Source organism: Tachysurus vachellii, chromosome 26 (genome assembly GCF_030014155.1).
Source record: "Tachysurus vachellii isolate PV-2020 chromosome 26, HZAU_Pvac_v1, whole genome shotgun sequence".
Classification (NCBI taxonomy): Eukaryota; Metazoa; Chordata; class Actinopteri; order Siluriformes; family Bagridae; genus Tachysurus; species Tachysurus vachellii.
This window is the reverse complement of record NC_083485.1, coordinates 13,441,654-13,468,645: the sequence shown is the minus strand read 5'-3', so window position 1 is coordinate 13,468,645 and position 26,992 is coordinate 13,441,654. Positions and strand designations below refer to the sequence as shown.

Below are 26,992 nucleotides of genomic sequence, written 5' to 3'. Positions count from 1 at the left end.
TTGATCATTTAAAGAACAGTTTACAACTGGTCGAAACAATTAACGTTAGTAACATAAAGCGCTCTGTTCAGGGACGCTGAGTTTTAATCTCGCTGTGACGGACGACGCAATGGTTTTAAGTGCTCGCATGTTTTCAGCAAATGGTGACGGGTAAGCAGGTTATATTAACCTTGTTAATCTGAATATCATGTGCAAGGGGAATGCACAGCAAACTAAAGCATGCATGACGGCATTGGCCTGAGAAAGGAAAGGGTATTAATATGTGCGTTCTTTTTATTTTATAAATGTTGAAATTTAATTCACATGACAAATTGTCTTTAAAAGTATAGTTAAGTAATAGACATAAAGTGTACATTGTTTTTAAGACTTCTGGAGAGAAGAACATATTACTTTAGGCCGTGAATCTGTGAGCCTTGTCTTTTTTTTTGCTAAATTTGAAATGTCCTGGAAAATGATCTCTGAAAAAGAGTGGGAACCCTGAAGAGGCTTCAGACCATGCAGACCAATTTGATGCGGTGTGCGGCGTACGGTCTGAGCGCTGACCGGCTGACCCCCCACCCCTTCACCCTCTGCAGCAACGCTGGCAGTATTCATACGTCTATTTCCCAAACACAACGCCTGGATATGGCTCACCACGTGCACACAACTCCTTTGGTCATCCATGGCGAGACCTGTTCTGAGTGGAACCTGTCCTGTTAAACCACTGTATGGTCTTGGCCATTTGTGCTGCAGCTCAGTTTCAGGGTCTTGGAGAACTTCTTATAGCCTACGCCATCTTTATGTAGCGCAACAATTCTTTTTTTAGATCCTAAGAGAGTTCTTTGCCATGAGGTGCCATGTTGAACTTCTAGTGACCAGTATGAGAGAGTGAGAGCGATAACACCAAATTTAACACACCCGAGACCTTGTAACGCTCACATGACGAGTCACATGACACCAGGGAGATTAAATGGCTAATTGGGCTCAATTTGGACATTTTCACTTAAGGGTGTACTCACTTTTGGGCCAGAGGTTTAGACATTTATGGCTGTGTGATGAGTTATTTTTAGAGGACAGCAAATTTACACTGTTATACAAGCTTTACGCTCACTAGAATTGGCGCTCGGCTACAATTTAGTCACGTGAAAAGGTATAATAAAATATTTACAAAAATGTGAGGGGTTTACTCACTCACTCACTTCTATGAGATACTGTACATGCAAGTTTAACATTGATGGAGGAAATCAATCTTTTGACAAATATAATTCGGCCCTTGCCCCGTGACTCCGTTTGTGTTTAATGTGTTTTTGCAGCCAGCATTTAAAAGCTGAGTAGTGAACCGTTTCTGTAATATTCCTTGGCAAGTTGCTCACCAGCATCAACACAAGTGGCGTGTGATTTAGAGTAAGATATATGCAGCTATCATGAGTACACGCGAGCGAGCCGCTCTCCATCTTCTCCTCCTGCTCAGTCTGATCCAGACTCCACCGTGCACGACAGCAGGGAAGATCCTCGTCTGGCCTGCAGATTTCAGCCATTGGCTTAACATCAATGTCATTATAGAGGAACTCCTAGCCAGAGGACACAATGTGACCATTGTAACCCACAGCGCTACACCTTCTGTCAAGACAGAGCAGTCTCCCGGCTACAATGTGGAGATCATACAGGTGCCTTACACCAAACAGGACGTTTTTAATACGTTGGACACGATGTTCAAATACTGGGTAAACGAAGTGCCGAATGACGACCTGATCCAAAGCTTTCTGAAGATAAAGGGTGTCCTTGATCAAACCACATATAAAAACCAGGTATTGTGCAGGGAGCTTTTTGCACGTGAAGATCTGCTGAAGAAGTGGAGAAAGGAACAGTTTGACGTTTTTCTGACAGACCCCATGTATATGTGCAGAGCACTTCTGGCTACGAAACTGAACCTGCCGTTCATCATCAGTCTGAGGTTCAGTTTTGGGAGTTCTATGGAGCGACTCTGTGGCCAGCTTCCAACACCAGCTTCTTATGTTCCAGCGGTCAGTCTGGGCTACAAACATCGCATGGATTTTTCACAGAGAGTAAAAAACTTGGTGTTTAATTTCTTTCAGGATTTTCTGTTCACATTTCTGACCGCATTAAACTGGGATCCTTTTTATACGGAAGTCATGGGTAAGTGAAGATACCGGCATCACCTTTGTGACATTTTATAAAAAAATGTTTTTTTTAAATAAAAATAAGATTCCTGAAAGTGCTTTTGTACTTACAGTGAAACTTGCCATGAAATCGTACATCTAAATTTATTTTAAGCTCGTTCTTGGAAACTGCACAGGTTTGTAAAAGTTTTTTTGATGACATACGATTTAAATCAACATGAAGAATTGTAAATAAGGTAAGGAGGTTTTAATGTAGCCTGAGATATTATGTAGGGTTAATAATTATTTAATAATTCTTCTTATTATTTAATTATTATTATTTTTTTTTTAATAATTATTTTTTAATTGAATTATTATTTAATTAATAATAAAAATAGTTCATAATGTGCAACGTTCTGAGTTAATATTATATTGAATAAACCTTTCATGCATTTCTTTACCACTGATGACAATCTGTTCAAACGTATAGACTCCACTCTACATTACAACCATAATCATGGCTCAGTATTATTGTGGGTTCTGAGGACACTGTGGCAGGGGTTTGGCGTGTCGGACCCAAATCTTTTCAGGGTTCGATAAAACCTTCCAATTGTTAACTGAAATTCTGCGAAATTTGATTAAAAGGAAATGGCGCCAATTAATACAGACACTTTGGAAATGGTGCCATTTCACCGCAATCTGATCCTCACCGCAATCTGACCATCAGTGTCTGTTTAACAGGACGAGTCGGTCGGCGTACTCATCATCTTGTCCTGCATCACTCATCTGTCTTTTTTTTTTCTACTCTCTGCTGGTTCAGAGTCCAACTCGTATTTTTTCCATCTTAAATCTGTCCAGCATACTGAAACGATCCCGTTGACGTTTAAAGATAACATATTAAAGTTTTTATCGTTTTTTTTGATGTTTCTGATGCAAGCAAATGGATAACGGATAATGTTCCAAAAATCCCCCAAAAGTTTGAGGTTAATCATGAAGGAATGAGTTTATATAATTCAGTCCAATGTGGTAGATTGGGAGTTAATATGCGAAGGAAGCACCACCTTCCTGACCAGATGACAACACACACACATATCCAGCCCCTTGTTAGGGATGAAGATCAAACTACCCTTAGCCTTATTTGTGCTGTAGAGTGATTTGCCTTCCGGCATGATTGCGTGTGAGAGATTTGCTCTTTGCTTTCTCCTCCTGCTCGGTCTGGACCAGACTCTGCTGTCTGTAACAGCAGGGAAGATCCTCATCTGGCCAGGAGAATTCAGCCACTGGCTTAACATCAAAGTGGTCATGGATGAGCTCATAGCGAGAGGACACAACTTGACGATCGTTACTCACAGCGCTACACCATCAGTAAATACAGCTCAGTCTCCAGGCTACAACGTGGACGTCATACAGGTGCCTCACACCAAGCAGGATGTCTTTAAAAACTTGGAAAAGTTCATGAAGTACTGGATGTATGATGTTCAACATGACAACATAATCCAGACTTCTCTGAAGATCAGTGAGTTACTGGGGAAGGCTACAGAGCAGAATCAGGTATTGTGCAGGGAGCTTTTTGCACGTGAAGATCTGCTGGAGAAGTGGAGAAAGGAACAGTTTGATGTTCTTCTGACAGACCTTATGTATATGTGTAGCGATCTTCTGGCTACAAAACTGAACCTGCCGTTCATCATCAGTCTGAGGTTCAGTTTTGGGAGTTCTATGGAGCGACTCTGTGGGCAGCTTCCAACACCAGCTTCTTATGTCCCAGCGGCCAGCCTGAGCTACACGGATCAGATGGATTTCCCACAGAGAATGAAAAACGTGCTGTTTAATTTCTTTCAGGATTTTCTGTTCAGGTTTCTGATGGCGTTAAAGTGGGATCCTTTATATACGGAGGTCATGGGTAAGTGAAGAAACCATCAAACAATGATATCAAATTATTCACTTTGCAAAAAAAATGCAATACCCAAAAACTCTATTATACAGCCATTCAAAATATAAACTTATGAGGTGTCATATGGATTATATGGAAATCATAACATTAGGGTTAATACAAACCTTGCAACCAGAACAGTCAGAGATGCTGTTATAGAAACTTAACACCTTCTGAATATCAGAGTGTGTGAACCTGATGAAGGAACTCACCATGAAGCACTTTATAGCCAAAAATGGCGCTCGGTGTGATTGTGCACTGATTGTATCAGAAGTATGAATTCTGAGAACAGCCTACAGCTTGACTGCTGGATCCAAAGCTTTTCAGGGCTCAAGGTCTTGCCAATAAAACCATCTATCAGTCTGTATTTGCTTGAGTTGAATTTACCGAGCTGCTGAGGAAACGGTGGTGCAAATAATGGTCCGAATGGGTTTGTAACGGATTCTCGGTGGTTGTTTTTTTTTTTGGTTTTATTTGTTAAACTCTAACCACTGTGGTACTACATCAGTTGCTGTTTAACAGGACGAGTCGGTGAGCGTACTCTTAAACTTGAAATTTTCTACTCTTCTCTTTGGTGGTCTGCTCGTTCAAAGTCCGAAAAGCAAAACAAAATGACTGTCAGATAATAAAACCTTAAATCCAGCCAAAGTTCAGAATAAATCCTGTTGAGTATTAACAATAACATGTAAAGTTTTTTAACTGGCTGATATAAGTGAATGGTTAACCATTTGGGCGACAAAGTTCCAAGATTTCCAGAACGTTGTCCGTTAATCCGTTCACACGCTGCTTATCTGTTGGTGCTGAAGAAATTCAATCCAGTGTGTCATGTTTCACTTAAGCATCTTTTGTATTTACATCAATAGATGCTTTGATAATGTGGGAAAATAATTTTAAGTCATTGTTTTATTTCCTTTTAGTTCTAGCATATTTCTGTGGATCATATAGAAGCCCAATCAAGTTACAAGGCTAGTTCAATTTAAACTTTACATTAGTCTTGTGGTTCCTGTATCTCATTAATATGAAAGGAAAGGGCAAAGGTAACTCAGGATATCATCTGTCCCTTTGTGACATCTGTCCCATTGTTTAATTTGTCAATGGGGATCAAGGTTTGAGTCAAGAAGGAATGCCAAACATTAGAGGTGAACTCGTTTCTATGATAATGAAGGGGTCTGCGAAAGACTGTTATGTTAATGGGATTAAGGGTGGGTGAAAGTCCAGGATCTGGTGTGGGGCTGTTACATCCTTTCATGATTTGATTGTCACCTGAGTGTTTTGTCTCTATCTGATGGGACTTCCCCCTAAAATGTGTATATTTACAAGGTAATACAACTTTAAGTCAGACTTGATGACTGCAGCGCCCGTGCCAGTACGCTCTGACTTGCAGACTCGTTTCATCGTGTATCTACAACAAAGACTACTGCACAAGTATATGCAAGTCTCCTGGTCTTCTCTGGAAAAAGTTTACAACAATAACAAACCAGCTTTAGTGAGGGTTGTATTTAGTTTCTAGCGGTGTAAATGAGTGGGTTGCAAATTCTCTTGGTGTCCCTGGTCATAGCACGGCAAGTCTTTCAACACAGTAGATTAGGAGACAATGTAGTTCAAGATGTTTATCCTTATCTTGTTTATTAGCACATACATGGCCTTGTACTATAACTAATGCAGATTGGGAAATAATGTGTTAAGTTCATTGGAACCTGCTGAACAGTTAGGGACAAAGTTCAATCTACAAAGCTTCTTATTTGCTCTTTATGGTGGATCGTGTAAAGGCATATAGATTTGTGGTCTCTCACAGGTTGGTTAGTTACTGTTCTCTATCTCTGAAAGTGAGCGTATGAGTTCAGAAGCATCCGGCATGATTGCGTGTGAGAGATTTGCTCTTTGCTTTCTCCTCCTGCTCGGTCTGGACCAGACTCTGCTGTCTGTAACAGCAGGGAAGATCCTCATCTGGCCAGGAGAATTCAGCCACTGGCTTAACATCAAAGTGGTCATGGATGAGCTCATAGCGAGAGGACACAACTTGACGATCGTTACTCACAGCGCTACACCATCTGTAAATACAGCTCAGTCTCGAGGCTACAACGTGGACGTCATACAGGTGCCTCACACCAAGCAGGATGTCTTTAAAAACTTGGAAAAGTTCATGAAGTACTGGATGTATGATGTTCAACATGACAACATAATCCAGACTTCTCTGAAGATCAGTGAGTTACTGGGGAAGGCTACAGAGCAGAATCAGGTATTGTGCAGGGAGCTTTTTGCACGTGAAGATCTGCTGGAGAAGTGGAGAAAGGAACAGTTTGATGTTCTTCTGACAGACCCTATAAGTATGTGTAGCGATCTCCTGGCTACAAAACTGAACCTGCCGTTCATCATCAGTCTGAGGTTCAGTTTTGGGAGTTCTATGGAGCGACTCTGTGGGCAGCTTCCAACACCAGCTTCTTATGTCCCAGCGGCCAGCCTGAGCTACACGGATCAGATGGATTTCCCACAGAGAATGAAAAACGTGCTGTTTAATTTCTTTCAGGATTTTCTGTTCACGTTTCTGATGGCGTTAAAGTGGGATCCTTTATATACGGAGCTTATGGGTAAGTGAATATACCAGTGTGCATTGTCAAGCGGGACAAAACAATCCTATAAATGTTTGTTAATATAATCCTGATGTGAATTACAGCTGCACTGTTGTCAAATTTGCTGTTAAGGAAAACTAATCGATGACATCTGACCACAATTGATCAGATGGATCTGGGATTCAACTTTCTGATCGGTGGTCCAACACCTTATTCACTAAGCTACCACATCCCTGGCTGGTTCCTCTCAAGGTTTCTTCCTCACCACCTTGACAACAGGGATAGAAATGTTAATCCTAATTTTAATTTTAATATTTTTGCAAAGTTGGGAGTTAATATGATCGTGTTCATTGTCAAATGCACTATTCAAATTAAAACAGAATTAAGTTTTCTAAATTTTTTAAAATGTTTCTAATCCTTTCATAGAGATTTAGTGGAGATTTGATATGAACAGATCCCCACCCATAAAAATTACGGGATTCTGTGTAATGATGATGCAGCATTATATGACAAAGTTACTGTTATTCGTGGTGGATTACGTAACAGGAAGTTTGGGAGGTTTCTTTTTTTTCCTTTATTTACATTCCCAGCTTTTCAGCCGTACTCACGGACATTCAGCCGTAATTCACGGACTTGTAAAGCTTGTTGTGAGCTGTTAGATCTGACACTCCAGACAGAATGAGCGCGTTTCAGAGAGCTGCGTTATGTTTTCTTTTCATGCTCAGTCTAAGCCAGTGTGCGAATGCAGGCAAGATCCTTATCTGGCCTGCAGAATTCAGCCACTGGCTCAATCTTAAATCCATCATAGACGAACTCATAGCGAGAGGACATAATGTGACGGTCGTTACTCACAGTGCGACACCATCTGTAAAGACACAGCCGTCTCCAGGCTACGACGCGGACATCGTAGAGGTCCCCTTCACCAAACAGGAAATCATTGATACCTTGAACAGTATGTTAAAATACTGGATGTATGACCTGACGAACGACAACCTCGTCCAGGTCTTTCTAAATGTTAAGAAGATCCTGGACAAAAGCACCGAGCAGAATCAGGTATTGTGCAGGGAGCTTTTTGCACGTGAAGATCTGCTGGAGAAGTGGAGAAAGGAACAGTTTGACGTTCTTCTGACAGACCCCCTGTATATGTGTGGGGAACTTCTAGCACAGAAACTCGATCTGCCATTTATTATCAGTCTGAGGTTCAGTTACGGGAATGTCATGGAGCGTCTCTGTGGGCAGCTTCCAGCACCGCCGTCGTTCGTCCCGTCGGTCGGTTTGAGCTACACGGATCACATGGATTTCCCACAGAGAGTGAAAAACTTTTTATTTGTTCTCTCTCAGGACATTATGTTTAAACTACTGATCTCGATGAAATGGGATAACATCTATTCTGAATTCCTAGGTAAATTAAATCATTCTTTTCAATCCGTTAAACTAAATTACAAAAGAAATGAATGAAGCAAGAGGGGGCACGGTGGCTTAGTGGTTAGCACGTTCTCCTCACACCTCCAGGGTCGGGGTTCGATTCGAACCTCCGCCTTGTGTGTGTGGAGTTTGCATGTTCTCCCCGTGCCTCGGGGGTTTCCTCCGGGTACTCCGGTTTCCTCCCCCGGTCCAAAGACATGCATCTTAGGTTGATTGGCATCTCTGGAAAAATTGTCCGTAGTGTGTGATTGCGTGAGTGAATGAGAGTGTGTGTGTGTGTGTGTGCCCTGCGATGGGTTGGCACTCCATCCAGGGTGTATCCTGCCTTGATGCCCGATGACGCCTGAGATAGGCACAGGCTCCCCGTGACCCGAGGTAGAAAAGCGGTAGAAAATGAATAAATGAATGAAGCAAGAATATTACAAAAAAAAAAAAAACACACTTTATATTACACAATTATGTTTAACAACCTCAAACTGGGTTTGGTAATATGTCTGTTGTGAAAACAGGAGCTTTGATATTCTGATCCCTGAGCATTGTGTGTAAGAAATTCACACCGGTGAGCTCTTTACCTTGGCATTTTTCCAGCAACCTCCCTAAAAAGCTGTGTAAAAAATATCAAATGTACAAAAGTGTAGTGAACCGTAGTGACCTTTGTTCTAAAGTACTTAAAGTTCTTTACTGCATGTTTAAAGGTGTGAGGTAACTTTACTTAAACAGATAAGCATTTATCTGCTAAAGTTACAGCCTCAAATCAACAGTAATAGCAGTGTGTGATGTATGCTAGGCTATTCATTAACCATTCATAGAGCAAAAACAGGTTTGGCAACCAACTTTTTGTTACCAGCTATTCTTTAAACTTAATCAATTCATTTGGTACAACCAGAGAAACGGAGGTTGTATGTTGTAATTTAAAACCACTTCTGACTCCACTGCACTAGTTGGGCAAGTTGAAACACTCCCTGCTGTTTTTGAACGCACGTGACTTAGTCGACATTTTATTTACTACAATGACGTGGAGAAGATCTTCTGCCTTCTTGGTAATTCTGCTGCTGAGCTTGTCTGAAATGACTCACAGTGGCAACGTGTTGGTTCTTCCTGGTGAATACAGTCACTGGCACAACATGCGTGTAATTGTTGAGGAGCTCATGGACCGGAATCACAGCGTGACCGTTCTCACACACTCTGCCTCACCTACGCTGAAACATGGCCAAAAGGAACGGTTCAACTTCGTGTCTTTTAAAGTCGACATGGAGCAACAGGAGGCAGACGCTGTTTCCCAAAACCTCATCAATCTCTGGATGGATCAAAACATCACCGGGTTACAGAAGCTGGCCTTGTTTTGGGACGTAATATCCGGGATGTCGCGTTTCACAGAGATTGTGTGTGACAACATGTTTAAGAAAGATCTTGTGACTTCACTGAAGGAGTCACGCTTTGACGTGCTTCTGTACGACCCCATGATGCCGTGTGCTGACCTCATGGCGGACGTTCTTGACTTGCCCCTTGTGATGTCTCTCCGAATCTCTTTCGCGTATACTCTCGAGCGACTCTGTGGACAGATGCCCGCACCGCCGTCTTATGTACCCGCAGCTGCCACTCAGGGGCATCTCACTGATCATATGGACTTTACAGAGAGATTAGAGAACATGCTACTCTACATCATACACACGGCGATGATCAAACTTCACTCAATGTTAAGCTTTGATAAACACCTCACTAAAATCACAGGTAAGGTGTTGTACAGCTGCGTTTTATTTATTACAACTGCTTAACAGGTTCGTCCTAATTTTAATATAACGTATTAGTGCTTCTCTGATGCGTGTAGTGAACTTTCTTACTGAAATTTACACCAAATCATGAAGATTGTTGGGCTTGCACAGTTAACCGTCTACTCAGAAAAGGATTCAAAAATGTCTTAGGACATCACTATTTTGGGCTGTACACTGATGACAAAAGCAGTGGAATTGATTCAAAATGTAAATAAATTTGTGCCATATTTAACTATTGCACTAATACCTAAAATTGCCTCAGCTGACCTTGTTAAGTCTGTAAGTCAAAGTGAACATGGCAGAAACACCTTCAGTCTCAAACATCCAGGAGTTGCATCCAAAAGTTAATATCTGGAGCGATCTTGTTGAGCTGGAATGTGCTGATTCAAAAAAACTAGTTTGGATAGCATATAAAATATTCAAACCACGACTCCAAAAGTGAATCTATTTATCTTAAAAAAAAAGAAAAATAACTGCAAGTTGAAATAAGTCACTCACTCTCTCACTCACTCATTTTCTACCGCTTATCCGAACTACCTCGGGTCACGGGGAGCCTGTGCCTATCTCAGGCGTCATCGGGCATCAAGGCAGGATACACCCTGGACGGAGTGCCAAACCATCGCAGGGCACACACACACACTCATTCATTCACTCACGCAATCACACACTACGGACAATTTTCCAGAGATGCCAATCAACCTACCAGGCATGTCTTTGGACCGGGGGAGGAAACCGGAGTACCCAGAGGAAACCCCCGAGGCGCGAGGAGACCATGCAAACTCCACAACCCAAGGTGGAGGCGGGAATCGAACCCCCAACCCTGGAGGTGTGAGGCGAACGTGCTAACCACTAAGCCACCGTGCCCGCGAAATAAAAGTCAGAAAAAAATAAAAATAAAATTCACCGCTTGGACACCTTTATGCTTCACACATAGTGTTATCAAAGTGTTAATGATCCATTAAAGCAAAATAATTTTATTTAAAAAATAAATAAATAAATAAATAACGATACCCTACATAACATTTACTTTTGCTTCAGAATAAATGTCATGAAGAATTTCCAGACTAACAAAGTACATTTGTCTTTGGAAACAAACACTCACCATGACATGAAATAATATTTTTCTTCACAGGCAAACCCACAACACTATGTGACACCATGAGCAAAGCTGACATCTGGTTAATCAGAACTTACTGGGACTTTGAATATCCACGGCCGCTCCTCCCAAACTTTAAATTTGTAGGTGGATTACACTGCAAACCTGCAAAACCTCTACCAAAAGTAAGCTCTCTCTTCTAAGCCTAACAAACATTTTAGCCTTCTGACATTTGTGACAGATCTTTAAGAGATTACAAGCCTTTTACTATATGATTAGAGAGTAAAGAGTGCAGATTGTAATATAGGTGAAAGGAGTGAAATCAGCTAGATGATGGACAGGACACCAACACACACTTGTTTCATTAATAACTTTGCTTTCTGATTTCTATAGGACATGGAGGACTTTGTCCAGAGCTCAGGAGATGATGGTATTGTGGTGTTTTCTTTGGGGTCCATGATAAAAAACCTCACCAAAGAGAGAGCGAACACCATCGCTACAGCGCTCGGTCAGATTCCCCAAAAGGTCTGAGTTTTAATTTACGATGAACATCTACATAAATAAATGAAGGATTTGATCTGAATGTTTTGAGGATGGCTCTTTAGTGCAGCAGTCAGTGTTGGTTCATCACAGCTCTTGGGTTCCTCTGGGTTCTCTGGTTTTCTTCACCTTTTACAGATAGGAAAGTCCACAGGCAGATTGACTACTCTGAACTTCTATTTGGTGTTGATTAAGAACAGTATAAGATCATTCCTAAGTCCCTCAGGTCTGAATCCTGTGTGTAATTTCCAGAGATGGGGGACTCGAGTCATATGACTTGACTCGGGTCGGACTTAAGTCGCACAGTTGAGACTCGAGACTTGCTTGACAAATATTAAAAAAAGACTCGACTTGACTTTGACTTGACATACATGACTTGAGACTTGACTCGGACTTGAGTTAAATGACTCGAAATAACTTGTTTTTTTGTTTGTTTGTTTTTTAATCTGTTTTTAAACGCACGCAAGAGCGTAATCTAATCACGTGACGCAGCAGGCACGCAGAGGGAGCGCGCGCACTAACTAATAAACCTTAACAGTCGTGGCGAAACATGGAAGGCGGTACACCAAAAATAATTAAGTTCGGGTACCGGGATTTTGTGCAAGATGAGAAGAGAACAGCAGAATGCGACCACATCGCTCACAATTGAGTGACAAAGTTCAATTTTTTTTTTTTATCAAATGTATTTTTTTGCAAGCGCAATGTAGTGTAAATGGTTGGTCACTGTTTATGTTGAAACGTCAGCAGTAGGTCTTATAATTGGTCTTCAGTGTTAGGCTTTGAGTGAAAAGCGTATGGATCGTTTATGGGGATGCACATATATATAAAAAACATAAATATAACTATAAAAATAAAAAACTTCAGAGTTGCAATCAGAGACATAGGCCACGTTCACACTGCAAGTCTTAATGCTCAATGCTTGCACCAGATGATACAATACTTCCTCCATAACCTCGCCAACTTTTTAGCGCAACGGCGTGCTGCGTGTGACGTCATTGTTATTGTTCGTTTGCGCATGCGGGTCAGTTCGAAACAGCAAACAGTTCACACTGGTATCTGATATAGGCCACATTTTAAAAGGTAATGTGAACAGCCAAACAAAAAAAATCAGATCTGAGCAAAATATCCGAATTGAGCATTAAGACTTGCAGTGTGAACGTGGCTATATTCTTGTCTCGCATGCACACACACACACACACACACACACACATTCAATTTAAAGGGACAGTTCACCCAAAAATAAAAAAATTCTGTCATCATTTTCTCACCCTCATGATGTTATAAACCTGTATAAATTTCTTTGTTCTGATGAACACGGAGGAAGATATTTTAAGGAATGTTTGTAACCAAACCATTCATGAGCCCCATTCACTTCCATAGTATTATTTTTTCCCACTATGGAAGTGAATGGGGCTCATGAATGGTTTGGTTACAAACGGTCCTCAAAATATCTACATGTGTGTTCATCAGAACAAAGAAATTTATACAGGTTTGTAACATCATGTGGGTGAGAAAATGATGACAGAATTTTCATTTTTAGGTGAACAATCCCTTTAATTAATAAATTACACTCACTCCAATCATCTCTCTCTCTCTCTCTCTCTGTCTCTCTCTCCAATAGTTAATTCACTTCAAGGTTTGTGTGATTCAATAATTTACGTTTTTTGATTGACGTGATTGTTGTTATTCTGTTGTTAAAAAGGAAGGATCTAATTTAAGGATGTGTTCATGTCCCATTAATAGGGAATGCCTGTTCAAAAAAATGCCATTTGGTTGCATAGAAACCATTGTACTTTTTTATATATACTTTTCCATGGTCTTCTGCCATGTTTGAGGCATATTGAAACTTTTCATGCTTTTATATTGGCCTTATTTCTGTTACATTTACATCTTAGGCTTTGTAGTTTTGATTTTTATTCATTTTTAGATTCATATTGTATTTACAACTCACCTGTATGTGGACACCTTTTAAAAATAAATGCATATAATCATTTTTTGTGGCAAATATTCACAAATATTTTGTGGCAAATAAACTCTCATAGTCCATAAATACAGTAGATTTAACTTTGTTTAATATATACATTTAGTTAAATCATTAAACATATGTATGACTTGCCAGTGACTTGCTTTACTCAAGCTACGACTTGACTTGACTTGCTTGACATAAAGCAATGACTTGACTTGACTTGACTTGACTTGACTCTCACAAAGAATGACTCGGACTTGCTTGAGACTTGAAGGTTAAGACTTGAGACTTACTTGTGACTTGCACATGTGTGACTTACTCCCACCTCTGGTAATTTCAGGTCCTGTGGCGATACATAGGTGAGAAACCTGAAACTCTTGCTCCTAATACAAGACTCTATGACTGGATTCCTCAGAATGATTTACTAGGTAAGGAACATTTTCATTGGAGCTGTAATTCACATTCTGTTGAAGTGAATAAATCACCAATGATTTGTATCTACAGGACATCCTAAAACCAAGGCCTTCATCACCCATGGTGGGACTAATGGAATATATGAAGCTATTTATCATGGAGTTCCCATGGTGGGCCTGCCGCTGTTTGCTGATCAGCCTGACAATATAAATCACATGACAACCAAAGGAGCTGCTGTGATGCTTGACTTCAACAAAATGAGGTCCAAGGACTTGAAGCAGGCTCTCGATGATGTCATTAACAATCCATCGTGAGTGGATGTTTTGATTTTGCATATCAGTATCTCACACCTTTATCTTGTATACTTGTTACTTTCAGATTTGATCAAATTATGGTCTTAAACTTAAGATGTCTCAATCATTCAAACTTCTCTCTGCCTAGAAAGAATTTTTGTTATTCCATTTCTTTCCACAGCTACAAGGAGAGCATGATGAGACTATCCCGAATCCACCACGACCAACCGATGAAGCCGCTAGACCAGGCCGTGTACTGGATCGAGTATGTGATGCGCAATAAGGGGGCCAAGCACCTGAGGGTTGAAGCCCATAACCTCACGTGGTATCAGTACCACTGCTTGGATGTTGCTGCTTTTTTGCTTTCTGTAATTGCGTTAGTCGTGTTCATCTTTGTAAAAACATGCGGATTGCTCATCCGGAAATGTTGCAGAAAGACCTCAGCAAAGAGCAAGAAAGAGTGAAGCATCTGTATATGAATGTGTTAATAATTACTGTGATGTTTTGAATGACATTTTAGGAATAAAGCACTGTGTATTTGGTCACGTATCACGTAAATGTATTTAACATATATTAAATACATTTAACAAATAACAAATGTATTTGTATATGCATTTATTTCCGTTTAAAACAGTACAGTAATAATGATCAGGTTTACTTTGAAATGATTCCAACACACTTGAACAAAGCAATTAAACAGATATTTTAATCTGTATCAGCATAGTACAGTACGTATGGTGTGGTTTGCTGTTTAGATAAAAAAAAAATAAAGATTATTCAGCTTAATCGCTGATAGTAAAATTGCCTTCTCTCTTTTTTAATTATTCAGACAGAAATATTTGAATGTTTTCTTTTTCTCCCCCTAACTGCCCATCTCGGTAGCTTCTCTTCCTTCCTTGACTTCTTTGTTCCAACCTTGTCACTTAATCCCAGATTCTCCTCTTCATACTCAAACCTTTCTTCACACATCCCAAACCAGCTTTCTTAATCCTATTCCTCATTTTATATACTCTCCCAATACTGTATAGCACAGTAAAACTTTCTTAGTCTATAACATTCATTCATTTTCTACCGCTTATCCGAACTACCTCGGGTCACGGGGAGCCTGTGCCTATCTCAGGCATCACTGGGCATCAAGGCAGGATACACCCTGGACGGAGGGCACACACACACTCTCATTCACTCACACAATCACACACCACGGACAATTTTCCAGAGATGCCACTCAACCTACCATGTATGTCTTTGGACCGGTGGAGGAAACCCCTGAGGCACGGGGAGAACATGCAAACTCCACACACACAAGGCGGAGGCGGGAATCGAGCCCCCAACCCTGGAGGTGTGAGGCGAACGTGCTAACCACTAAGCCACCATGCCCCCCCCCAGTCTATAACAACATATTAGAAAGATGGAGTCAGAGATTATACAGTGGTGCAGAAAACAGTTAAGTCTCACATTTTTTGCTACCATTTACATTTCCAGCATTTAGCACACACCCTTATCCAGAGCATCTTATGTTATTTCATTTTTATACAACTGAGCGTTAAGGGCCTTGCTCAGGGGCCCCAACCGTGGCAGCTTAGTGGACCTGGGATTGAACTCACAACCGATTGGTAGCCCAAGACCTCAACCACTAGGCTACCACGTACCACATCAACAGGTCAATACTATGGTACTTCAGCCAAGCAGAGCCATCTAAACACTTCTGTTGACTGTTCTCTGAACGCCTTTTCACAACATTTAATAGACTGAATACGGATATTCCGTGTTGTATTCTGGAGATGTATTTCATTACATCCTAACTCGTCCGATATTCTTCTGAACATATGATGCAGTATAAATACTGATGTGGTAGCCTAGCTGTTAAGGTGTTGGACTACTGATCGGAAGGTCATGAGTTTGAATCCCAGCTCCACTAAGCTTCCATTGCTGGGCCACTGAGCAAGGCCCTTAACCCTCAATTGTATAAATTGTAAGTCCCTCTGGAAAAGGGTGTCTGCTAAAAGCCTGTAATGTAAATGAAGCAGTGTGTTTTTACCATTTAATAAATCAGTGCTGTTTGTTAGATGTACCAATAGATGGCAGAGCTATATAATGCATCTAAATGGGAACTGAGTAGAATTTAAAACAGTGACGTTGCATGATAATAGAGTTGATTTACTGGTTTGTGCACTTGCAGAACACTTCCATACATGTGGACGTTTGCAGGAGCTCTGGCTTGTTTCTCGTGTGAGATAGAAGGCTGATCGTCCTGTCATCATGAGGGCATGTGGGAAAGCAGCTCTCTGCTTCCTGTTCCTACTCGGTCTGATTCAGACACCGTTGTGTGTGACAGCTGGGAAAATCCTCATCTGGCCTTCAGAATTCAGTCACTGGCTTCACATGAAAACAATCATAGATGAGCTTATAGTGAGAGGACACAATGTGACCATTGTTACCCACAGTGCTACACCGTTTCTACTGAAAGACCAGTCTCTGGGCTACAACATGGAGATCATACAGGTGCCTCACACCAAGAAGGACATTATGGACAACTTGGACAGGATTTTAAAGTCTTGCATGTACGACATACCAAATATCAACATGATTCATGCTTTTTTGAAGCTTACTGAAGGCATTGACATTATGACGGAGCAGAATAAAGCATTATGTAGAGAACTTTTTGCACGTGAAGATCTGCTGGAGAAGTGGAGAAAGGAAAAGTTTGATGTTCTTCTGACAGATCCTGTGACCGCATGTGGTGAACTTCTTGCACAGAAGCTCAATCTTCCCTTCGTCATGAGTACAAGGCCATTTTTTGCTAATTTTATGGAGCGACACTGTGGGCAGCTGCCGGCTCCACCGTCCTATGTCCCTGCATTTGGCATAGGCTATACAGATCGCATGGATTTCCTGCAGAGAGTGACAAATATTTTGTTTATTGCCTTTCATGATATAGTGGTTAACTTCATGATGATGGCAAAATGGGATCCATTCTTCACAGAAATCATGGGTAAATAATTATCTCGTTTTTTTTATTTCATTTAGGCTACAGATTTAGAAAATATTAATATTGTAAAAAAAAAAAAAAAAAAAAAAGAAATCCTGAAGTTTTAGTTCTTGTCCTCAGGAAAAAATAATGTGTGTATAAAAAAGTCCAAAAACATACAGTTAGACCCACATGCTTATGTAAGGTCCAAGGTTCTATGATTTATCTAAGGTCATTTAACCACTTCTGAAGCAATCACTAGTTGGGAAAGTTGAAACACTCCCCCTATATGAACATGTCCAATGTCACAAGTGACTTAGTCGACATTTTATTTACTACAATGATGTGTAAAAGATCTTCTGCCTGCTTGGTAATTCTGCTGCTGAGCTTGTCTGAAATGACTCACAGTAGCAACGTGTTGGTTCTTCCTGGTGAATACAGTCACTGGCGCAACATGCGTGTAATTGTTGAGGAGCTCATGGACCGGAATCACAGCGTGACCGTTCTCACACACTCTGCCTCACCTTCACTGAATCATGGCCAAAAGGAGAGGTTCAACTTTGTGTCTTTTAAAGTCGACATGGAGCAACAGGAGGTAGACAACTTCTGGCAGAGCTTTATCAGTGTATGGATGGATGAAAACACTTCCAGCTTTCAAATGATGATCTTGTTTTGGAACATGATGTCCAGGATGTCTCATTATACACAGGTTGTGTGCAATGGAATGTTTGCTAACAGAGATCTTATGACTTCACTGAAGGAGTCACGCTTCGATGTTCTTCTGTACGATCCCATGATGCCGTGTGCTGACCTCATGGCGGAAGCTCTTGAGTTGCCCAGTGTGATGTCTCTCAGAGTCTCTTTTGCGTATACTCTCGAGCGACTCTGTGGACAGATGCCCGCTCCGCCATCTTATGTACCTGCAGCTGCTGTTCAGGGGCATCTCACTGATCATATGGACTTTACAGAGAGATTAGAGAACATGCTACACTACATCATACACACGGCGATGTTCAAACTTCAGCAAAAGTTAAGATTTGATAAATATTTCAGCAGAATAACTGGTATGAGGTAACATTGCAGCTTTAAATTTTTTTTTCAACTACTTAACAAGTTTGTTCTAAATTATATAGACTCTAGATTATGTTCTAAACTGTATTTAAAAATTATAACTTCAGAAAGTGTTTAAACATTTACACTCGATTGTAATCAGTGTAGTTAAAGATAAACAGATTGTTGTAAATGTGTTCCTGTACTTCACAGGCAAACCCACAACACTATGTGACACCATGAGCAAAGCTGACATCTGGTTAATCAGAACTTACTGGGATTTTGAATATCCACGGCCGCTCCTACCAAACTTTAAATTTGTTGGTGGATTACACTGCAAACCTGCAAAACCTCTACCAAAAGTAAGCTCTGTTTGTTTTTGTGTCCGACAGCTTTCTATTTTAGGGCACTCGATAATCTGACTCGTTAAAAATGACTTGGGCTTTTGTTTTTAATAGGACATGGAGGACTTTGTCCAGAGCTCAGGAGATGATGGTATTGTGGTGTTTTCATTGGGGTCCATGATAAAAAACCTCACCAAAGAGAGAGCGAACATCATCGCTACAGCGCTCGGACAGATTCCCCAAAAGGTCTGAGTTTTAATTTACGATGAACATCTACATACATAATCCTCACTCTAGCATATGAAGGATTTGATCTGAATGTTTTGAGGATGGCTCTTTAGTGCAGCAGTCAGTGTTGGTTCATCACAGCTCTTGGGTTCCTCTGGGTTCTCTGGTTTTCTTCACCTTTTACAAATAGGAAAGTCTGTAAAAGGTTGACTACTCTGAACTTCCATTTGGTGTTGATTAAGAACAGTATAAGATCATTCCTAATTCACTCAGGTCTGAATCCTGTGTGTAATTTTAGGTCTTGTGGCGATACACAGGTGAGAAACCAGAAACTCTTGCTCCTAATACAAGACTCTATGACTGGATTCCTCAGAATGATTTACTAGGTAAGGAACATTTTCATTGTAGCTGTAATATCACATTCTGTTGAAGTGAATAAATCACCAATGATTTGTATCTATAGGACATCCTAAAACCAAGGCCTTCATCACCCATGGTGGGACTAATGGAATATATGAAGCTATTTATCATGGAGTTCCCATGGTGGGCCTGCCGCTGTTTGCTGATCAGCCTGACAATATAAATCACATGACAACCAAAGGCGCTGCTGTGATGCTTGACTTCAACAAAATGAGGTCCAAGGACTTGAAGCATGCTCTCGATGATGTCATTAACAATCCATCGTGAGTGGATGAATTAAATTTCAGTTGTTGGCACTTTAAGATTAAGACCACTTTAAGCGTGCATATGTAAAAAAGAAGTGACATTCTTCACCTGAATAATTACCCCTTTCTCATTTAATCAAAAGACACCAAATTGGGTAATGTGAGCTTTGAAGCTTTATAAATATTTCTATAACCATCCATTCATTCAGTCAGTCATTTTCCTTTAACTATTCCTGATAGGGTCATTGTGGCAAACAGGTTGCGATGGTGTTCCTCACCACTGCTGAATATTGAATTCTGAGTTGCTATTTGGTGTACATATGCAGCTAATGGTTAGAGAAGGCATAGCCAACATTTCTGGTCAGTGGGATTAAATAGAAAATCATAATATTGGCAACCTGGGCATGAACACCTTCCTTTGCAATTGGATACTCGACTGCAGCATGTTAAGTCAAAAATCATCACCTCCTTAACCATAATATTGAACACAAGCATTCCTCAAGGCTGTGTGCTGAGCCCCTTCCTGAACTTTCTGTTCGCCCATGACTGCAGGCCTGTGCATGGTTCTAATACCATAATCAAGTAGACAACACCCTGGTGATTGGCCTTATCAGTGATAAAGCTTAGTCATAATACAGGGAAGTGGTGAAGCACCTGGCTGGCTGTCTGATGCACTCACAATAACATGCTCCTTAGTACCAGCAAGACCAAGGAGCTTATTGTGGACTTTAGGAAAAAGAGAGGTAACACACACTCCTCTATTCATAGGATTTGGCAGATGTCCTTATCCAGCAGGAATTATGTTTTTATCTCAATTTATACAATGGAACAATTTAGGATTAAGGGCTTTGCTCAGGGGCTCAGCATTGGCAGCTCAGCATACCTGGGATTTGAACTCACAACCCACCAATCAGTAAGCCAACAACTTAACCACTAGGCTATCATATCCCTCATGATCATGATTATATCCCTTATGATTATTCAAAGAAAGAGGTGTCTGTGCTTGTAGCATCATCAAGGAAAGCTTTCATCCAGCCCGTAAACTGTTTACCCTCCTAATCTCTGGAAAGATGTTCAGGTGCCTGCAGTCCAAGGCCAGCAAGCTAAGCAACAGCTTTTATCCTACACTGGTCTCCTTACTGAACTCTTTAACTCACTAATTGCCTTGCACCCATGTGCAATGACAGTTGAATCTAATCTAATCAAATTTAATGAACCTGAAAATTGTAATGAACCCGGACACCGGATAAAAGTACGGTGGCCGGGAAGTGCAAAACAAATTAACAAAACCCAAACCAAATTAACAAAACCGAAAACACATTAACAAGTCAGACAACCCGGAAGAGGTTGGTATAATTTGTGAATGGAAACTTACCATCATCGGACGAGACACCTTTCATTCACCTTTATATCTTTAATGACAGTCGTCTTGTCCAATGATCGGTAAGTTTCCATTCACAAACTATACCTACCGCTTCCGGGTTGTCTGAATCGGTGCATGAAACACATTAACAAATCAGAAAACACATTAACAAATCAGAAAACACAACGACATTTCAGACAACCCGGAAGCGGTTGGTATAGTTTGTGATTGGACAAGACACCTGTCACTCAAAGTATACATGAAGTTCAACAGTCTGCCACAGGGAAAAGTTGGAATGGATTGATGGAATGGATTACTGTGGATTAATTCTGTTATTTTCTTGAACGGAGAACTTTATTTAAACGGAGAACTTTACACATTACACATAAGATTCCATACCTGTATATCTTGAGTGACAGGTGTCTTGTCCAATGATCGGTAAGTTTCCATTCAAAAACGATACACTACCGTTTCTGGGTTGTCTGACTTGTCGTTGTGTTTACGGATTTGTTAATGTGTTTTCTGTTTTGTTAGTTTGTTTTGGGATTTGTTAATTTGGTTTGGGTTTTGTTAATGTGTTTTCGGTTTTGTTAATTTGGTTTGGGTTTTGTTAATTTGGTTTGGGTTTTGTTAATGTGTTTTCGGTTTTGTTAATTTGGTTTGGGTTTTGTTAATTTGGTTTGGGTTTTGTTAATGTGTTTTCGGTTTTGTTAATTTGGTTTGGGTTTTGTTAATGTGTTTTCGGTTTTGTTAATGTGTTTTCGGTTTTGTTAATTTGTTTTGCACTTCCCGGCCACCGTATAAAAGGGACCCAGATGCAGGATAGACAAAACACAAACGGGGTTTAATAACCAAAAGACACATAACATAACACAAACTAACAACAAGACAAAACAACAGTAGATCTCGTGCTGCACCAGGCAACGCGGCTTAACTAAATACTACTAACAATCAAGACACGTGAGGGACAGGTGTGCAGACAGGGAGGAGCAGACGAAGGCAGGGCAGACATGTGACAGAGAACGTAAACAGGCACATGGCCAGAGTCCAGGCTGAGTCCTAACAAAAATACTCTGCACTAATATTCACAAAACACTTCTTGCTTTGGAACAAATAGTATATGAAGAGTTTTTATGGATTTGGGAAGATTTTTGGAATTCATAATGCCAGGTGTGAATGTCTACATATCTCAGCTGTCCAATTTCTGGCTGCCAATCACCCAGGATGCATTTTAATGCCATGTTTGTACAAGGCTTAAGAATCTCACCATAATAATTTCACAAGCATTTTTCATTCTATAAATCTTTGTACAAAACATGACACAAATGTTGGATTTCTATTTTTTTTTTTTCCTTTTCTTAGCTACAAGGAGAGTATGATGAGGCTATCCCGAATCCACCACGACCAACCGATGAAGCCGCTAGACCAGGCCGTGTACTGGATCGAGTATGTGATGCGCAATAAAGGGGCCAAGCACCTGAGGGTTGAAGCCCATAACCTCACGTGGTATCAGTACCACTGCTTGGACGTTGCTGTCTTTTTGCTTTCTGTAATTGCGTTAGTCGTGTTCATCTTTGTAAAAACATGCGGATTGCTCTTCCGGAAATGTTGCAGAAAGACCTCAGCAAAGAGCAAGAAAGAGTGAAGCATCTGTATATGAATGTGTTATAAGCATAGTATGTATAGTGTGGTTTGCTTTTTAAATAAAATTTTAAAAACAAACTTTTTCATCTTAATTGCTGATAGAGTAATATTGACTGCTCTGTTTTTGAATCATTCAAACAGAAAGGTTTGAATCTTTTCTTTTCTTCACCCCAACTGCCTGTCTTGGTAGCTTCTCTTCCTTCCTCCTTCCAACCTTGTCACTTAATCCCAGTGGGGCGTGAACTCCAGACTTCCTGACCAGAAACCCAGAATCTCTACCACTGAGCCACCACTTCCCTTCAGTAAATCAATGCTGTTTGTTAGATGTACCAGTAGATGGCAGAGTTATGTAACACAGTTGATTTCCTGGTTCCTGCACTTGCAGAACACTTCCTGATATCTCTCTGAGTCAGATTTGTTAGTTTTTATGATCAGATACTTGCTCTGCTGTTGGGAATAAAGGTCAGAGTTTCGTTATCACATGACAAATGTGGAAGTTTGCAGGAACTCTGGCTTGTTTCACGTCTGAGATAGAAGGCTGATTGTCTTGCCATCATGAGGGCATGTGGGAAAGCAGCTCTCTGCTTCCTGCTGCTACTCGGTCTGATTCAGACACCGTTGTGTGTTACAGCTGGGAAAATCCTCATCTGGCCAGGAGAATTCAGTCACTGGCTTTACATGAAAACAATCATGAATGAGCTTATAGTGAGAGGACACAGTGTGACCATCGTTACCCACAGTGCTACACCGTTTCTACTGAAAGACCAGTCTCTGGGCTACAACATGGAGATCATACAGGTGCCTTACAGCACAAAGGACGTTACTGAAAACAATGAAAGGATTTTGAAGTACTGGATATACGACTTTCCAAGTACCAGGATCCAAGCTTTTTTAAATCTTGCTGAATCACTTGACATTATGATGGAGCAGAATAAAGCGTTATGCAGGGAGCTTTTTGCACGTGAAGATCTGCTGGAGAAGTGGAGAAAGGAAAAGTTTGATGTTCTTCTGACAGATCCTGTAACTTTATGCGGCGAATTGCTTGCACAGAAGCTCAATCTGCCCTTCATCGTCTGTGTCAGACCCTTTTATATTATGGAGCGACACTGTGGGCAGCTTCCATCTCCACCGTCCTATGTTTCTGCATCTAGCCTGGGCTATACAGATCGCATGGATTTCCTGCAAAGAGTGAAAAATGTTTTGTTTACTTTCTTTCAAGATGTAATGACTAATATCATGATCATGGTGAAATGGAATCCCCTCTTTACAGAGGTCATGGGTAATTGATCAACATTTAATCCACGTCTATTTCATGTGTCTGACAGCACTAATTGTCCAAGCTCTGGTGCTGGTCAGTGTGATGTTTTTTGTGTTCCTGTACTTCACAGGCAAACCCACAACACTATGTGACACTATGAGCAAAGCTGACATCTGGTTAATCCGAACTTATTGGGATTTTGAATATCCACGGCCGCTCCTCCCAAACTTTAAATTTGTTGGTGGATTACACTGCAAACCTGCAAAACCTCTACCAAAAGTACGCTCTGTTTGTTTTTGTGTCCGACAGCTTTCTATTTTTAAGCCGTCCTGTTGCATAATAAAAAAAGATGAACGCAGCTTTGCATTCCTGAGTTATTCTAACACAGGTAAAGTAACAACACATACACAAGTGTAGTTTACTGACTTTACTACAGATTTTTGAATGATTGCAAAACTTTTATTACCCCAAATGGTGAGCAGTTTCTGTACTGTGGATGAAAAGGGAAGAGTTGTTGGTCTTTGTGCTAGCCTTTTATTTCTATAAACACATCTAGCACACAAAAAGATTTACTGCAGTTTTATTTAAATGAAAATCACACTTAATAATAAATTGTAAACGAATGGCCTGTGTACTCACTGTAATCTGACTCATTAAAAATGACTTGGGATTTTGTTTTTAATAGGAAATTGAGGACTTTGTCCAGAGCTCAGGAGATGATGGTATTGTGGTGTTTTCATTGGGGTCCATGATAAAAAACCTCACCAAAGAGAGAGCGAACACCATCGCTACAGCGCTCGGACAGATTCCCCAAAAGGTCTGAGTTTTAATTTACGATGAACATCTACATAAATAATCCTCACTCTAGCATATGAAGGATTTGATCTGAATGTTTTGAGGATGGCTCTTTAGTGCAGCAGTCAGTGTTGGTTCATCACAGCTCTTGGGTTCCTCTGGGTTCTCTGGTTTTCTTCACCTTTTAAAGATAGGAAAGTCCACAGGCAGATTGACTACTCTGAACTTCTATTTGGTGTTGATTAAGAACAGTATAAGATCATTCCTAAGTCCCTCAAATCTGAATCCTGTGTGTAATTTCAGGTCCTGTGGCGATACACAGGTGAGAAACCAGAAACTCTTGCTCCTAATACAAGACTCTATGACTGGATTCCTCAGAATGATTTACTAGGTAAGGAACATTTTCATTGTAGCTGTAATATCACATTCTGTTGAAGTGAATAAATCACCAATGATTGGTATCTACAGGACATCCTAAAACCAAGGCCTTCATCACCCATGGTGGGCTTAACGGAATATATGAAGCTATTTATCATGGAGTTCCCATGGTGGGCCTGCCGCTGTTTGCTGATCAGCCTGACAATATAAATCACATGACAACCAAAGGAGCTGCTGTGATGCTTGACATTAACAAAATGGACTCCAAGGACTTGAAGCAGGCTCTCGATGACGTCATTAACAATCCGTCGTGAGTGGACACTGTGATTTTAATAATAGTGTTGTTGTTTTTTAAGATTAAGATTACTTTAAGGGTGCATATGTTAAAAATTCAAACAAATTAGGCCAAATTAGTGTGACCTTGGACGCTTTGTAAATACCATCACCAATCAGTCAGTCATTTTTTGTCCCATTCTTTCTGATAGGGTCATGTTGGCAACAGACTGAGATGGTCAGTCCAGATATCGTTTTTCCTGACCACAGACTCAAACGTCATCTTTCCTGGAGTCTTTTGATATAGCTCTTTGTCTGAACTCCTGAACTCTGCCCCTCCAGAGTGCCCAAAGTGGGAGCATAAACTCCTAGTAACAAAAGCTCCTTTTGCACAAACAGGGGTCTTTTTTTAATCCCTACCATTTTTTTAGGAGACTTGCGATGCCTATGACCACATAACATTTGTAGTGTGAATGCCTTCGTGTCTTGATTTGTCCCAGACAGGAACTATAAATCTTATCCACTGTAAACAGCTACAGTATCTGCTGCTAGGCTAATGGATCGAGGTGATGTTAGGACAACAGAGAAATGAAAGCAGCTTCTTTTCATAGCTTCATTCATCACATCTTTTCTCGTTTATTTATATGTTCTGTTGTGAACGGCTGCAAATCTCGGCTGTCCACTTGTAAGCCGATTGCCAAGGACGCATGTTCATGCCATGTGTAAATGAGGTTTAAGTGTCTCGCTAATTTTTCAAGCATTTTTTAGACAAGAATTCTCTTTACAACAGACCATAAAAGACAAAATGATTTTTATTTCATTTCTTTCCACAGCTACAAGGAGAGCATGATGAGAGTATCTCGAATCCACCACGACCAACCGATGAAGCCGCTAGACCGAGCTGTCTTCTGGATCGAGTATGTGATGCGCAATAAAGGGGCCAAGCACCTGAGGGTTGAAGCCCATAACCTCACGTGGTATCAGTACCACTGCTTGGACGTTGCTGCTTTTTTGCTTTCTGTAATTGCGTTAGTCGTGTTTATCTTTGTAAAAACATGCAGATTGCTCTTCCGGAAATGTTGCAGAAAGACCTCAGCAAAGAGCAAGAAAGAGTGAAGCATCTGTATATAATGTGTTAATAATTACTGTGATGTTTTGACATACATTTTAGGAATAAAGCACTGTGTTAAATGTACACTGTACAATCCAGAGTTTTTTACTCTTTACAGTACAGTAATAATGATCAGGTTTACTTTTAAATAATTCCAACACACTTGAGCACAAAGATATAGAACAGAGGTTTTTTTTTATCTGTATGATTTACATCATGGTTTCCTTTTTAAATAAAGAATATTTAGCTTTATTGCTGATAGAGTAAAATTTATTTTTAATCATTGTTTTCTTTTTATCACCTCAACTGTACTCTCTTAGTAGCTTCTTCTCCTTCCTTGACTGCTTTTATCCCCTGCCTTCTTAATCCCTGGGGCTTGAACCACCAACCTTCTGCTTAGTAAACCAGAGAACTTTATATACCAATATCCTTTGTGCCACTTTTATCTACCCCATCACATCAGCATTCACAAAATCATATCTGAGGTACTTAAGCCAAACAGCTCCACCTTCCACTTCCACCAGTTTTGTATTCTGATTCATTTCATCACAGCCTAACTCTTCTCCTGTTCTCCTAAATGTTTGTACTGTACATTCAGTGGATTAATGCTGTTTGTTAGATGTGCCACTAGATAGTAGTGTAATGTAATGTGTCTAAGGAAGAACTGAGCAAAAATAAATAAATAAAGCGACGTGTGGTTGCTTTCATGTAAGTAAAGAGATGCCTGTGGTTCATAAGTTGTGAAAAGGTCTTTATTTTGGTTGGAGTAAGACAACAAACCTAACAGAGTTGACTTTTTAGTTGGTGCAC

The 26,992-nt window shown here is 40.4% G+C and overlaps 3 protein-coding genes across 13 annotated transcripts; all 3 read left to right on the top strand.

The window, feature by feature from the left end:
• The first annotated feature begins 1,383 nt into the window (after window positions 1–1,383).
• Window positions 1,384–14,906, top strand: LOC132840726 (UDP-glucuronosyltransferase 2C1-like). 9 transcript variants are annotated; one of them, XM_060862664.1, is made up of 8 exons: window positions 3,227–3,657; window positions 5,443–5,472; window positions 7,684–8,001; window positions 10,929–11,077; window positions 11,286–11,417; window positions 13,739–13,826; window positions 13,903–14,122; window positions 14,287–14,906. In XM_060862664.1, the coding sequence occupies exons 1-8, from the start codon at window positions 3,267–3,269 to the stop codon at window positions 14,567–14,569; spliced, it is 1,611 nt and encodes a 536-aa protein (XP_060718647.1). In that variant the 5' UTR covers window positions 3,227–3,266; the 3' UTR covers window positions 14,570–14,906. The 9 variants fall into 9 exon arrangements, with proteins under 9 accessions (XP_060718644.1, XP_060718641.1, XP_060718647.1 ...); XM_060862661.1 differs by lacking the exons at window positions 3,227–3,657; window positions 5,443–5,472 and adding an exon at window positions 1,384–1,646 and having other exon boundaries at window positions 7,512–8,001; XM_060862662.1 differs by lacking the exon at window positions 5,443–5,472 and having other exon boundaries at window positions 3,227–3,550; window positions 7,553–8,001.
• Window positions 14,907–16,283: 1,377 nt separating this feature from the next.
• Window positions 16,284–22,445, top strand: LOC132840790 (UDP-glucuronosyltransferase 2C1-like). Of its 3 annotated transcripts, none has more exons than XM_060862778.1 (6): window positions 16,284–17,097; window positions 18,337–18,485; window positions 18,582–18,713; window positions 18,994–19,081; window positions 19,159–19,378; window positions 22,086–22,445. In XM_060862778.1, the coding sequence occupies exons 1-6, from the start codon at window positions 16,365–16,367 to the stop codon at window positions 22,366–22,368; spliced, it is 1,605 nt and encodes a 534-aa protein (XP_060718761.1). In that variant the 5' UTR covers window positions 16,284–16,364; the 3' UTR covers window positions 22,369–22,445. The 3 variants fall into 3 exon arrangements, with proteins under 3 accessions (XP_060718761.1, XP_060718760.1, XP_060718763.1); XM_060862777.1 differs by lacking the exon at window positions 16,284–17,097 and adding an exon at window positions 17,371–18,137; XM_060862780.1 differs by lacking the exon at window positions 16,284–17,097 and adding an exon at window positions 18,005–18,144.
• Window positions 22,446–22,688: 243 nt separating this feature from the next.
• On the top strand, window positions 22,689–26,873 carry LOC132840797 (UDP-glucuronosyltransferase 2C1-like). The gene is made up of 6 exons (XM_060862789.1): window positions 22,689–23,646; window positions 23,756–23,904; window positions 24,311–24,442; window positions 24,724–24,811; window positions 24,889–25,108; window positions 25,905–26,873. Exons 1-6 carry the CDS (start codon window positions 22,923–22,925, stop codon window positions 26,185–26,187), a joined length of 1,596 nt encoding a protein of 531 aa, XP_060718772.1. The 5' UTR covers window positions 22,689–22,922; the 3' UTR covers window positions 26,188–26,873.
• The last annotated feature ends 119 nt before the right edge of the window (window positions 26,874–26,992 follow it).